Raw genomic sequence first — 15,478 nt, forward strand, 5'->3', positions numbered from 1 at the left:
ACGGATGTACGTTTCCCTGCATTAAAGTCCCCAGCTACTAGGAGCGCCGCCTCTGGGTGAGCGTTTCCTTGTTTGCTTATGGCGGAACACAGCTCATTCAATGCTGTCTTAGTGCCAGCCTCAATCTGTGGTGGTATGTAAACAGCTACGAAAAATACAGATAAACTCTCTAGGTAAATAGTGTGGTCTACAGCTTATCATAAGATACTCTACCTCAGACGAGCAATAGCTCGACACTTCCTTAGATACCGTGCACCAGCTGTTATTTACAAAAATACATAGTCCCGCGCCCCTTGTCTTACCAGACGCCGCTGTTCTATCCTTCCGGTACAGCGTATAACCAGCCAGCTGTATGTTGATGGTGTCGTCGTTCAGCCACGACTCCGTGAAGCATAAGATATTACAGTTTTGAATGTCCCATTGGAAGTTTAATCTTCCGCGTAGGTCATTGATTTTATTCTCCAAAGATTTCACATTTGCTAGCAGAATGGAAGGAAGTGGGGGTTTATTCGATCGCCTACGAATTCTCAGAAGGCAGCCTGCCCTTTGGCCCCTTTTTCTCCACCTTCTCTTCACGCAAATCATGGGGATCTGGGCCTGTCCCCGAGAAAGCAGTATATCGTTAGCTTCGGGCTCATCAGACTCTGTCAGACAGATTCTGACAGTCCGTGGTGAGTAATCACAATCCTGGTGTCCAGAAATTATTTTCGGTCAAAAGAGACGGTAGCGGCCACATAATGTACGAAATAAGTTCAACGCAAATAAACGAACAAAAAAAAACAAAATCGGTTGGGGACATGTAAAACGTCAGCCTTCTTCTCCGGCGCCATTTGATCCTTTGCAAGGTAAATTATGTACAAATGCCTGCTGGGCAATTTGCAAATGTCAACATTCTGATATCCAGTGACTTTTGGAAGAAAGGTAAAGCTCTAGTGCTTTAAAATTACTTGTACGCATTCTCTACAGTTTATCATCTTGACGATAACACAAACAATGGTGCACAATAACCAATCATTACAAGCATGGAGAATACAAATACTCCCTTCACTGCTGCAGAGTCTGAGACAAGTCCACTGTCCTATGCACTTTTCTTGTCCAATTAGCTGGGTAATTGTAATGTGTGTGTGTGTGGTGCCAGCTCAGTGTTTTTTTGTGTTTTTTGCTTAGCTGCTCTACTGTAAATGTAACTGGAGTGCCTCCGAAGGTCAGGCAAGGGGTTTGATCTCAAAATGGGTTTGAGAAAAGTCTTTGATGCTTCTCATATACTGCATGTTCTTGTCCCTCCATTTACTGTACATTATGATGCATTTTACCTGCCATAAAAATGATATAATTTCTTCCTAAATTTTGCCTTGGTCAAACTCCAATGAAAGGGAATGGGGGATACCTAGTCAGTTATACCCTTTATTCAAATGACTAGGGGATGATTGAGTGAAACGATTGTTCTTGAAGACATGATCTCAAGGCGAATGCCACGTCCGTCCAACCTCAAGGGTAACTGCTAAGTTGGTTGATTGCAATAACAGTCAAATGTATTCTTATGGCCATTCTAAACAGGATTGTTAGCCTATTTAGAACACAACATTATCACGTTTTCATAAGCATTATTGACCTGATGTGAAGTTAGGCTTATATGGAATGGCAAGACCCCATTGTTTTCCGTAGTAGGGTACGTGGCCCACTTTACAGCGTTATGCTGTGTGTATCAATGCGGTTTAATTTCAGGGACCCTTTCTGGCTCACGAGCGCCCCTAGAGGCAAACATGGAGGACATCCTATTGTATAGTGCATCTTTAATTCAATGGAGAATTGGTGAAAGCCCAGGAAACGGCTAATGGTTTCAACACTTAGGCTAACCTTCACAGTAATGAGCCTAACCTTCACAGTAATGAGATTTGGGCTGAAGGGATTATTGTGGAAGGAAGCATGGCGATTCTCCCTGAGGTAAACTTCACCCATAGACATCATTCTGCCAACCTCTAAGCTCACTCCATTAGCCACTCCATCTCTGTGGGTGTCAATGGGATGTCACAGCATTTCCTCACCATGAGTTCATGACTTGTGGCTCTTGTCTTGTATTTTGGCTAACACCAAACTCCCAAGTCTTCCTGATGTTGAAGACACGATGTGTTGATAATAAAGGGGGCTGTTATTTTTTACTGAATTGGTTCTCCTCTTTCACACTCAAACAACCAGATGGACAACCACCGAGTGCGCCCTTTTCCAATACAACTGTTGGATTTTCAAATCCAAACAACGTGAGATCAAAGCTCAGCCAATTTCTGAACGAATACTGCATTTCCAACAAACTCCTGTCCAGAGCGAGTCCCGTCAGCCAGGCTACTGTCTTCCTGATGATAAATACTTCTTATATTGTCCAGCAGGGGATGCCCCACCTCTGACTCTTTATTTTATTGAAAGCAGGGACATACAGCCTTTCGTCAGAATATAAGCATTATGTATATAATTTACACCTGGAACATCTATGACATTAGAATTATTATTCATATTTTTTTATATGATCAGGACTGTAATTATGAGGGAGGTACAATTTGATTATGTGGTGATGAAGCAGTAGTATTCTGTCAATACAGTTATTTCTTTCTGTTATTAACAGGTCAGGCCTAGTGCTGTAACGGTCATGGAATTTTGGAAACTGTTATTGGTCAGCCAAATGACTGTTTGCTACAACACCTTGCTTGTTGTAAAGCGTCCACAAACTCAACTGCACGAATGCCAGGCTGTCCTGTCTTCAGTCAGCTGTTCATTCCACAAAAATGGTTAAACGTTTATGACAGACATTTTATTTTCATGACGGTCTTCATCCATAATCGTTGGTTATACTATTATACGGTAATTGTGCCAGCCCTAGTCAGGCCTCAAATCAGTTCTGTCAAGGGTGAGGTGAATAGTCTGGTCTTAATTGTTGCCAGCACAGCAGGGCTGCAGACATAAGGCCAAACCAAATCTGAGGGGATTTAAAAAAATATATATATATCAATACTTTCACAGCAGTTGTCTACACGTAGTCGGTAGGTTAAACTACAGCTGTAATATTGTGCAGCTCCATATTTAGTCTTGCTAAGAGTGTGCAAAGTTGTCATCGAGGCAAAGGGTGGCTACTTTGAAGAATCTCAAATATAAAAAATATTTTGATTTGTTTAGCAGTTTTTTTGGGCTACTCCCTGATTCCATGTGTTATTTTATAGTTTTGATGTCATCACTATTATTCTACAATGTAGAAAATAGCTTAAAAAATTAAAAACCCTTGAATGAGTAGGTGTGTCCAAACTTTTTATCGGTACTGTAGACGCGCACACACACTACCACACGCACTCTACACACACACGTACATTGTAATATTGTTGTATGGTGCGTGGTTTATACATTTTGTATTGTAGGTATATTGTGGCTTAATACTGTTATATGATGTACTGTTTTATCTTTTGTTTTGGATCCCTTATAAACACAAATACAAATGTATCACACTGCATGAGGTTAAAGGTGGTCACACCAGATACTGACTGGTTTTCTGATCCACGCCCCTCCCTTTTTTAAAGGTATCTGTGACCATCAGATGCATATCTGTATTCCCAATTATGTGAAATCAATAGATTAGGGCCTAATGAATTCATTTCAATTGACTGATTTCCTTTATGTGGACATGTCCCTAGACATGAGGAGCACTCGCTGACCTTTGCAATGATCTTCTGTTATCTCTGAATAAAATCCCAATGCACAATCAGCTAGTGTTGAAGGAAACAAATATGCATTTCCTGGCCAAAAGGTCAACATGGGGAAGTCTGGACACCAAGCTTAAGTCTGCTCAGAAAATGACCAGAATTCAATTGATTTAAATGTTTAAAAAAAAGTATTGGCAAGATCGAAGCTAATGGGCAACATTCCAAATCATTCACTGAATGAGACATCCTTGAGTGATAAATGGAATTGACTCCAACCCTGTTGGAGACATCTTAATAAAATCAGTAATGGTAGGATTCAGCTGTAATCGGTTCTACGCTTCAATTTCAAGTTGAAAATGAATGAAAAGAAAAATACAAATTCAAACTGATACTCAGACGTGCAAGCTCATTCAGAACAGTGTCTTGGATGGAGCAGTCTTTAAAAAAAAAATGTATAACCTTTAATTTAACTAGGCAAGTTAGTGAACAAATTCTTATTTACAATGATGGCCTACACTGGCCAAACCCGGACGACGCTGGGCCAATTGTGCGCCGCCCTATGGGACTGCCAATCACGGCAGGTTGTGATATAGGCTTTTGAAGACAGAAAAGATGGAGAGTTGAAGAGGTTTTGCTGATCAGTATGTGTTAGTGGAAAAGAGCATGCAGAGCTGGGTGAGGTTGCCACGGTGATACTGACATTCTGATGGAGAGAATCGAAGAGGAGGAGGGGAAAGAACAGTCAGCAGGTTTTTCCGAGAGTAGAGAGACTTTCCCCAACCCTTACAAACCCATTCGATTCAGGATGACAAGTCATAAATTAGTTGCTTCGTTTTATCCTCTATTCTAATTGGTTGTGGAGTCCAGCTCTGTGGAATCTCCAGTTGGACCTATCAGTGTGGGCTGCCGTGATTGGCTGATGCAGCGCTGCAGTGAGAATGCAGGTTTCAAGAGCCTCTTCTTTTTTACTGCATTACTCTGTCCGTCGATACTGAGCCAGCTAACCGGCACAATCTCACTGTAGCTCCTGTCTCAGTCTTAACCTCTCAGTAGATGATATGCAGCAGAGATGCAGCCAAGGTAGTATCGAACTAAACTCAAGATATCAGTTCCAGGTGCATCATTCTTTAGTTTTTAACAGAAGTTACATGTTAGTGGTTTAAGAGTTTGTCCATTCAATCGTTTTGATTGGAACAGGTTAGTCCTGCATATTTGGCTGCAGTAAAGCTACAGCTAAATTAATGATTTTGTTTGGGCAGAGTAGAACTTACGGTGTGCGTTGATTGAAAGAAAGAAAAGTGCAACTAATACTGACTGATACATCTGAGGAAGGATGATGACGGGAGGAGCACAGCTGAGTGCACACAGGAAAAGGGGCTTTTGGAGCTGAAGCAGTGACGCGGAAGAAACTTGAAGGACCCTCTTTTGCATTCTGCGGTTGTCCTCACCTGCCCTCGCTGTGAATTCTCTTTCTACCGGCGCAGCACTCTTACCTCGACTGACACCCACCTTTCTAATTGTGTGTTGGCACCGGCTTTTCAGCACCCATACGAGCATCAGTCTAGAGACGAGGATGCTGCAGAGTGTGTGGACTTCCCTATGCCAATGGTTTGTGGGAAGGACAGAGTGTGAGCCCGTGGGAGCCCAGTCACCGGAGGAGAGCGAAGCAGAGGTTGCCGTCAGTGGAAAGACTGCCAAGGAAACTGGACTCGAGGGAGACCTTGACACATCTGCCAGGGATGACAAGGGCAGGAGTGATGGTGCACCTGCGAAGAAGACCACAGTGTTAATCATGGTGGTGCCCCCTGATGGCTTTCAACAGGTACCGCAGGGACGGAAACAACCACTTTGTATGTGTGGGGGGTGGCAGGTGGAGGGATTGAACTGGCCATTTACTGGCTATCTCCTTTGCATGGTGGGTGAGCACATTTGAAGTTACAGTAATTAAGACACTGAAAAGTGTGGTTCAATTTGGAAAAGGTCATTTTTGAGTTGAGTATTTCAACAGTTTGTAGGCTAAATTCTGTAATGTTCTAGGACAGAATATAGAGAGTACAGGGAGCATGTCTTCTTTGGTGATCTGACAAACTTGGCACATCTTTCAAAGTTCACGCTGTGTCCACAGGCTGACACTGAACTATAGTGCCACCCTTTCAGAGAGGAGAAGTTTCTGAGAGATGTCACAGGTACTGCATGTCCATTTCACAGCCAAAATACCTAATTCCAGTGAACATGCACAAACAACTTTAGAAGTCTTTAGAAATTGGCTCGTGATTGTTCTCTGGGGTGCGATGAGCATTTGTTTAAGTGCTGTCCTCTTCAGGGTCACTTAAGGGTTACCATGTGCAGTGGTGGAACTCAACTGTGCCGTGGTACTCTCTTAGCATTGTGCTATGTGACAAACGTTGGCTCAAGTTATCAGGTGGGTTCAGAACATTGTGTCCAAAAAGGCTTCTGCCACTGCTATCTTGATTTCCTTGCGTCTTGCTCGCCTCTCTGTTTTCGGCCCCTCAGTCTGCTCTTCTCCGAGCAGAGCAGGCAGGCCTGTTGCAGTCCTCTACATATGCGCCTAAATATTTTTCTGTGTGACCTGGAATTTTTATTTAAGAGCACCAGTGAGTCTCTATAAAAAAATTAAGATTCTAGCTTTGTTGCCTCCCATATTTTTCATTGTCTTTGTGTGCGCCTACATTTCTCAGCTTAGGCGCACACGTGCTCCTTGTAAAGAATGCCAGCGTAGAGCCCTGTGTTATTCTAGCGACTCCACACAGACACAGCGTGTACACATGCTGCTCCAGAACCAGTGCTCTTCTTCCTTCAGACAAGAATTTGTCAAAACTTTGTTCATTTGCACAATGTCTCTCATTCACATTCGGTTGTAAATGTCCAAACTCTCCAAAAATGACATTCGGTAGCTACTACGTATACTTGTATAACTTTGAGCTGGATTGCCTGTCTTTGCAATTAGTTTATTTTTGTTTTGCGCTCGTTAGCATATCTAGCTAGCAGCCTCTATGGAACTACGCTATGTGCAAGTTTTGTTAGCATTCTGATAATAGATGCCCAATGGGCTGTTTTTGCGGATTCTTTGTGTACTAAGACAGTAATACCTTAAATCCTGGGATGAGAGAATGACTGTACTGTTTGACAATATGAAAATCTAGATACCGGTGCCATTTAGACTACTAGTCCCCAATCCCATCCTAATAGGTTTCTTAACGACAGGACATTTAGGCCTGGCAAAGTTGCACTGCCATTTTTAGATGTGTGTCTTTATGGAGTGAGCCCCCCCCCCACACACACACACACATCGTTCATGACACATGTACGTGTGTCACATATGTTACAGACTTTATCTCAGCTGTAACCGCAAACCTATAATTCAAACCTGTGACTTTCACCAGTCACAACAATACATTAGGGCTGGGAATTGCCAGGAAAATCATGATACAATATCACAGTACTTAGGTGCCGTTACGATATATATTGCGATTCTCACGGTTCTATATGTATTGTGATTTGATACTGTGATTTTATTGCTATTCAATGTTCCCAATTAGCTCTCTATTTTTAAAAGAGGTTCGGGAACAAGCTATAAATAAAACGTTTTGGTGCAGTTACAGCCAACTAGTGCAAAAATATCACTACAATACGTACTGACTGACTGCATGGTTTTTTGCTGTAGAAAAGCGTTTTGACACTTTGGACTGTTGTGGACTGATTATCTGAGAACTTTCAGACCGGCCTAATGACGGGACTGTATTGGAGAGGGATTGCTGATATGCTGATAACTATATGTTTATGGCCTTTTCTAAGTTGTCTATTGCATAGGGCGGGAGTAAACGCAATATGGCCTATATTCAAATCAAATTGTATTTGTCACATGTGCCGAATTCAACAGGTGTAGGTAGACCTTACAGTGAAATGCTTACTTACAAGCCCTTAACCGACAATAGTTTTAAGAAAAATGCAACAAAAAAAAGCAATAAAAGTAACAAACAGCAGCAGTAAAATAACAAGAGGCTATATACAGGGGGTACCGGTACAGTCAATGTGCGGGGACACCGGTTAGTCGAGGTAATTGAGGTAATATGTACATGTAGGTAGAGTTATTAAAGTGACTACGCATAGATAATAACAGAGAGTAGCAGCAGTGTAAAAGAGGGGGGGAGGTGAGCAATGCAAATAGTCTGGGTGTCCATTTGATTAGATGTTCAATGGAGAAGGAAGAAAACAACATGTTTTTCTGTTGTGCTTATCATTACCCACAGATGTAGGATCTTAATTTGATCAACCTGTTTCAGGAGAACTTTGAGGTTTTAAAAGGCTTCTGAAGTTTATTTCCACTTACAAATTTCAGACTTGTTTTTCCCTTATGAAAAAATGTATCAACCCCTACAAAAATGTGCATTTAATTATAATTCACATTTCCTGTTGCGGCAGTATTATTTTCCTGCTGTATCAAACTGGCTCAAATGAACACCCTACAGCTGTAAGACCCCATGTCCCATTCCCAGGATCGTCCCTAGTTACCACAGCCACAAAGTCATAAACCCTGCCTATTTCTACAATTTATCTTCTTAAAATGTGATTTTAAACCTAACCTTGACTCTAACCTTATCCACACTGCTAACCTTATGCCTAACCTTAAATTTAGACAAAAAAATAAAACCAAAAACGGTAATGGATTTTTACACATGACTTTGTGACTGTGGTAACTAGTGGTAGAGCTGTCCCCGGGAAGGAAAAAAAAATCTTGGCTGACCGAAAGTCGTGTGTTCCTTCGACCAATCGATTGGTCAGAAATGTTTAACTAGTATTTTTCCATATATAGACACACACCCTATGTGTTTTTAATCAAATTAACTATTATGATTGAGCATGTGTGATGCTTTAAGCTTACTGTTTGATGAAATAAGACACAAATGACTTGTGGGCGCCATTCAACTATTCTCATACCGCTCATACTGGCTTTCGCAGATTCTACCATTACTCTCCTGAGTCGGCTACCTTTCTCATATGGAATGCCAATTTATCTTACCATTTCTAAAGAACTGGAACGCAGATCATATGTTCATGGAACAGTTTCATTTCATTTATAATAATAATAATTGATTTATAATAATATTTTTATAATTAATTTCATATTTATCTCAAAATCATTGTCATGTGGCTAAAGTTATGCAAACCTAAAAAGTAATAATTGCCATTCTATGGCCATTCAACAAAAAAAAAATGCCTACATAAAAACATTGCAGTCAGAAAATATCCTGATTTAAACATTTTAAAAATGTTGCATATAAAGCGCATTGGCTATGCATGGCCTGTCTGCAACAAACTTGAGTATTGTATTAACTATTAACTTGGGTCTGGCCTGAAGCTTGCACTAGAGAACTTTGTTCTGAGCTGAAATAAAAGATCGCAGAAATTGTCCATACGCACAAAAAGCTTATTTTGCACAAATTTGTTTACATCTCTGTTAGTGAACATTTCTCCTTTGCCAAGATAATCCATCCACCTGACAGGTGTGGCATATCAAGAAGCGAAATAAACAGCATGATCATTACACAGGTGCACCTTGTGCTGGGGGACAATAAAAGGCCACTCTAAAATGTGCAGTTTTGTCACACAACACAATGCCACAGATGTGTCAAGTTTTGAGGGAGTGTGCAATTGGCATACTGACTGCAGGAATGTCCACTAGAGCTGTTGCCAGAGAATTGTATGTTAATTTCTCTACCATAAGCCCCCTCCAACGAGGGCTGGGCGGTATACCGTATTTGACTAAATACTGGTATTGATGGTAATACCGGTATTGACGGACCGGTTGGGTTTTTTACTTTACCTTCTAAAACGGTATTTGAGTGTTTGGTTTGTTAAATGTGATACTCCGTGTGTAACATCCCATTTTTATCGTTTACTTAGCTACTTGAGTCATCTCTCTCTCACTCCATGCTGCTATCCACACAGACCTATCCCCGCCCCCTGTCACTCAATGGGCACATTTTGTTGTTGTTCGAGCACAAGACACTTGCGTTTTAATATAAATCCACTAGCGTTCTATAATTATACTTAATTTGTTTCTTACATCTGCAAACAGCTTAAGCTAGTTGTTTTTTCTTATCAAGTTGGGCCTAAATCTTGTTAGCCGCAAATGCTAATCGTTAGTTAGCTGGCATACTAGCTATCTTATAAATGTACTGAGTCTGAGCAAACTTAATTAGCTATACATCCTGATAATACCAGTGATAGTGTAGACCTCAATCAGCATGTTTGTAAAACAGTATCTTCTCAATTAAAAAGGAATACGCAAAGCATGAACGTTGCAACATGAAGTAGCTGAGAAAATATTCAATGTAGCCAAAGATTATAGGGTGCCCTAGGAAACACTTATCAACACTTTGGTTCCTACCCTGTCACAATAACTCCTCCCTGGCATTTTCATTCGTTGTCATGTCCATCCACACTGTATTGAAAGTGCCCACTATTATATTCGAACTATATAATTAGAATAATCATTTTATTTCCATTATTCCAAAGTGTTTTGCTGTAAATTGCAAGTCAAATTGCAATTGCAACATTTGGTAAAATAAGGCCTAGATTGTGTGACCATATCGTGCACCCCTATGTGGCAGTGTAAAAATAATCTCAAATGTGTGCGGGAAATGCAAAAATTTAAAATGCTGAAAATATTTTAGGTTGAAGTTGCATTTAACAGTATAAAACAATCAGAATGGAGAAAGACCCATTGAAGTCACTTAGAATGTGTGTTGCCACCCAAGGGGCACACACTACTCATAAAGCAAATGTAGAACTTATTAGAAAACATAAAATACTGTCCATTTAAAAAAAAAAAAATACTGTGATATTATGTTTTTGCCATATCGCCCAGTCCTACCTGCAACGTCGTTTTAGAGAATTTGGCTGTACGTGCAACCGCAGACCACGTGGAGGTCCTCGGCTGGCAAGGTTACACATCTGGCTTCTTCACCTGCAGGATCATCTGACACCAGCCACCCGGACAACTGATGAAACTATGGGTTTGAACAACTGAAGAATATCTGCACAAACTGTAAGAAACCTTCTCATGGAACTCATCTGCGTGCTCGTCGTCCTCACCAGCTTCTTGACCTGACTGCAGTTCGGCATCGTAACCGACTTCAGTGGGCAAATGTTTACCTTTGATGGCCACTGGCACGTTTTTAATTGGTTTTGAATTAGCGTGTTATGTGTAAAAGGTGCATTAGTCTTACCTTACATCTCAGCCACGTGAATTCTGGACAAAGCAGAGTAAAAGGGACTGAAATGTTTTACCCTGCAAATCATTGACGGCCTTATGGCCGTAATGACTTTGACCAGACGTTTGTAAATGTCTATAGCCTAACTCTAAAGGGATGACTAGGTTTAGTGGATATTACAATGTTTTATAATCTAGGAGCAATCTACCATGTATTAGGATCTAAAGATCTAGCAGTATCTAAACTCTGTACAGGTATTCTCCTTGCATGCACGTGTAACAGCTCCTGGATGTGCGTACGTTATTTTGAACCGTTGATTTGACCTACCTACACACACACAGACCCCCCATACCAAGACCCCTCTCGTCAGCGGCCATTCTTCCTTTACCCTTGGACTCCAGCCGAGTGACTCACCCGGAAATAGCTGGCCAAGTGAAATGGGAAGACCGAGAGCTAGATACCTGGCGGTCACCCAAGAGTTGCTTGGCTGAAAATTCCCCCTTCTGACTCACCTGCGCCCCCCCACCCCCACCCCTTCAGTGGGATAGCTTTACAGGTGGTTCCTCTAGCAGGCAGTGGACAAGTGCGTGGGTTCTACAGGCTTGCTGCAGTCAGGCACCCTACAGTCTCTGGGACTCTCCAATCTCCTGTGCCTGTAATTGAATCACTCCTCACTCTCACCACCTCTATCGTTGACAGAGGACACTTTACTGGAGCAGACTGTTACGTCAATGGTGGTCTCTATTACTGACACACAATACAGTCTGGAATGATGGTAACCTCTCGTTTAGTCCTAATTCTACAGGGACATGTTCTTTCTTCAGAAGGGGAAGTTTCATGCTGCTTTTTACTTAAGTGTTCTACTTAAAGGGCCCATTTGTAAGCCTACCTTTTTATACATTTCAAGAGTAAGCTACTAAGTTCAAATAGGCTAAACGTAATAAATCCACCAACCTCATCCCTTGGGAGGCAGGTAGCCTAACCACTAGGCTACCTGCCTCCCAAGGGATGAGGTTGGTGGATTTATTGGGCCAGTAATCGAAAGGTCACTGGTTCGAATCAGTCGATGTCGATGCGACAGTTGAGCAAGGCACTTAACACTAATTGCTCCTGTAAGTCGCTCTAGATAAGGGCGTCTGCTAAATGACTAAAATGTCAAATGTAATCCCTCTTGACTACACTTTGGGTTAGCATTTGTGCTTCTGCTAGTACTCCTTGGGTTAGTATTAGCGTAGTGGTAGTGTATTAGCTGGGATGGTCTATTGCAGTCAGTCTCATAAAATATGTCATCAATGCTAATGGTGTGGTAGTGTGTCGCCAAAGTTCCTGAGCACATCAGTGGGCCTCAACCAGTTTTATAACAAGATGACTAATATCCAGTGTTTAGCCATCTTGTTAGACATAAAAATTGTCAAATTTCTTGAAAGGAAGATGTTAGACGTTTCAAAGTTGCCCCACAATTACAACTGCACTTTAGTGAAACACAGATTTTGTGCATGACCTTGTACTGTAGGAAATGGTCATCAATGTCAAACTTCAGCTAGTTTAATTATCAAATCCCCCTTGATATAATGGGTTGGGGAACACTTCTCTGTAATAACCCAGTTAAAGGTGTTGATCATACAGTGCACCACAGTTTCGGTCCCAAGATCTGATTCCTTGTAATGCTGATCTCATCATTTCCTCTGTGTAAGGAAGAGGAAGATTCCTAATATTGCCACAGTTGGTCACATTCCAGTACGGTAGGATGTGACCTGTGTATTTAAGCCGTTGTAATTAATTACACATAAGAAGCATTTGTACTGAAAGAAAGAGGAGCTTTAAAGGGTTTTCCGGAAAGTTCACATCTGGTTCCTTAATTTCATTCAAGTGCACAAGTCATTTTTTTCATGAAGGGGCTATTTGTTGGGCTCCTTTGTCGGAATGTAGTCTTGTTTGGTTCTCTTGAAATATTGACAGCCTGTGGAGTAAAGATAGTAAGAGGGCGGGATGTTGTGGCATCCAATGAGATTGCTCCTTGGTCCTAGCAACCTCTGTGTGGGAGGGACCTTTTTGAGTCCTTTTATCCCATATGTGTCTTCTGCCTACCAGCATTTTAGCATTGCACTGCAGAGCGGGCAAACTTTTTTTTTTTTTCTATGTAACTTATTTATTTGTATTTTACACTTACCTAAGAGAAGCATGTTGTGCGTGTGCCTGTGCATGCCCTTTCCAAACTCAGAACACACTGAATTTGAGTATTTTGAATCAAATGGACTACCAGCTGAACTCAAGTCTCTCTTCAAACTGAGCATATTTCTTCCTTCTCAGGAATTTTCTACATATCGAAACTGGCGGAAGGTAGATATGTCGTTTTAAAATCTGGAATCTTTTTATAGCTGTATAATTATTTTTATGTGATCATAGCAATAACACTTGAATGCATTCCAGTTAGCATTTCGCTATTTCATTCAGCACTCATTCATATGGCAAGACTGGCAGACAGCCCTACAGCTGTAGAATGCGCTTCTTGATTGATTGTGTGAGTGGCCAGTCTGTAGACAGGCTCTCTGCCTCTGAATAATAACTTGGAAATTATTGTAAATTCATAAGAATTTTAATTAACTCTTTCTTGTTATATATAATCTAACGTTCTGCTGAACATTTGTCAGCAATGCATTGTCCTTTGACATGTCCCCCTAGGACATAGCTTTTTAATGTGCTTCATGCACATTATTTTGTCATTTGCTTTTTCATAGGGGTCAAATAATGGCCTTAATGATTTATGCCAACAAAATATTTCAGACAATTCATTTCATAACCATGAGTTTGTCTTTAATTCATGTTCTTCCAAACTGTATCCAGTGGCTATGTAGTCAGACTTCATTTAGCCTCTGCCACAGGCTTTGACTTCACCTTCTGTATGTGAGTGAAGCCTGGGAGCCGACGCTAGACTACTCTTGACTCTGAGTCTGAACTGGTTCTTTAGATTATTCATTTAAGGTTAAGTCAGTGGTTTGGCAGGTATCCTTGAAAGAAGGCTCAGTGGAACGAAGAGTCTAGAAAATCTAAGAAAGCGCAGATTAGTGACGTCAAAAATTCTTAGAATGTAGGCTAATGCTTTGGTTGATATTTGCTTGTTGTCAAAATAACTTAATTTAAATGTATTCTGAGGGATGAGTGAGAAAATGGCACTATATTTCTTAAGATTGGACTTTGAACTCATTTCTGTTATTGCCCAAAAATTCTGTACTTCCTCAATAATTAGACTATTATCTGGAAAACTCACTATTTTATAAACAAACTAGTGGACATCTGTCCTGTTTTACCCTTAACTTTGGTCAATTGCTCCTGGTCTGTTTTTAGGTTTCAGCTTGCAGAAATGGCCAGCTAGTGCACATGGTTGAGTTTATCGGATGTTCAGTCAAAGCTGTCTCCTTCTTTTCGAGGTCAAACAAACCCTTGTTAAAAGGATTGCTCATGGTCTTGCGTCTGAGTTCGCAAACACCCATATTAGCTTTGTTTCCTGGGTCTACTGACCGACCCTGGTTATTAGATTTTTTTATTTATTTGCCTTCTCCTATTCTCAAAGTATCTCTATATAATACTATACTCAAATTGCTGTCACTCGATTTAGTTTATGGCAGTCCACTCACATTTGGCACTATAATCCACTCTTTGACGCCTTTTTGCTACCAACAACAGACTGTTCAATACAGTATAAAACCTAATGTTCTAAAAAATAGTCTGGTCCAAAATTGTCACCCTTAATAAAGATGATAAAAAATACTGTGTCAAATAAATAAATGTTGTTTAACATGTAATGTTTTTTATTCTAAAAAAAGATGGTGGTCAAATTTATTGGCACCCCTGTTTTCAATACCTCACCTTGTGAGGATAACGACACTGAGCCTTTTCTAAAATGTTTTGAGATTGGAGAACACATTGGGAGGGATCTTAGACCATTCCTCCATACAGAATATTTTCAGATCCTTCATCATTTGTTTGTTCTTATGGACTGTCCTCTTCAATTCAAACCACAGGTTTTCAATGGGGTTCAAGTCCAGAGACTGAGATGGCCATTGAAAATTTAGATTTTTGTGGTCAATTAAGCCTATTTTTGTGGATTTTGATTGGTGCTTGGGGTTATTGTCTTGCTGGAAGATCGACTATTTTGCGTCCTTGTTAAGGTCAACGGCATCATGAACATTACCCAGTACCAGGATATTTTAGCCAAAAACCTGGTTGCCTCTGCCAGGACGCTTAAACTTGGCAGCAAATGAATCTTCCAGCCTAATCTTTCTTCCCCAAGCACACACCAAAATCCACAAAGAAATGCTTAATTGACCACAAAATCAAGATTTTGCAATGCCCATCTGTCTCCAGACTTGAACCCCACTAAAAACCAGTGATATGGAAAGTCCTCTTCATTTCCTAAGCGCAGATGAAGGATATCAAGGATCTGGAAAGTTTCTGTATGGAGGAATGGGTTTCTCAAAGTCAGTACTGGGACCCCCTATCATGCTGCAAGTTTAGTTTTTTGCTCTAGCACGACACAGCTGATTCAAATAATCAAAG

General features: G+C 40.8%; 1 protein-coding gene across 5 annotated transcripts in view; it reads left to right on the plus strand.

The window, feature by feature from the left end:
* slc25a25b (solute carrier family 25 member 25b) overlaps nucleotides 1-15,478 on the plus strand; it is a 51,967-nt gene that overhangs the window by 13,117 nt on the left and 23,372 nt on the right. The window contains exon 1 of one of the 5 annotated variants that reach the window (XM_055875248.1): nucleotides 4,432-5,505. The exons of 2 other annotated variants lie outside the window; for them this stretch is intronic. In XM_055875248.1, the coding sequence (XP_055731223.1) occupies nucleotides 5,257-5,505 (249 nt within the window). In that variant the 5' untranslated portion in view covers nucleotides 4,432-5,256. Of the gene's footprint in view, nucleotides 1-4,431; nucleotides 5,506-12,846; nucleotides 13,262-15,478 lie in introns of those variants that run through there. 2 more of the 5 variants (XM_055875245.1, XM_055875247.1) reach the window with 2 other exon arrangements.

The sequence above is a fragment of the Salvelinus fontinalis genome, chromosome 21, assembly GCF_029448725.1.
Source record: "Salvelinus fontinalis isolate EN_2023a chromosome 21, ASM2944872v1, whole genome shotgun sequence".
In the NCBI taxonomy this organism is placed as follows: Eukaryota; Metazoa; Chordata; class Actinopteri; order Salmoniformes; family Salmonidae; genus Salvelinus; species Salvelinus fontinalis.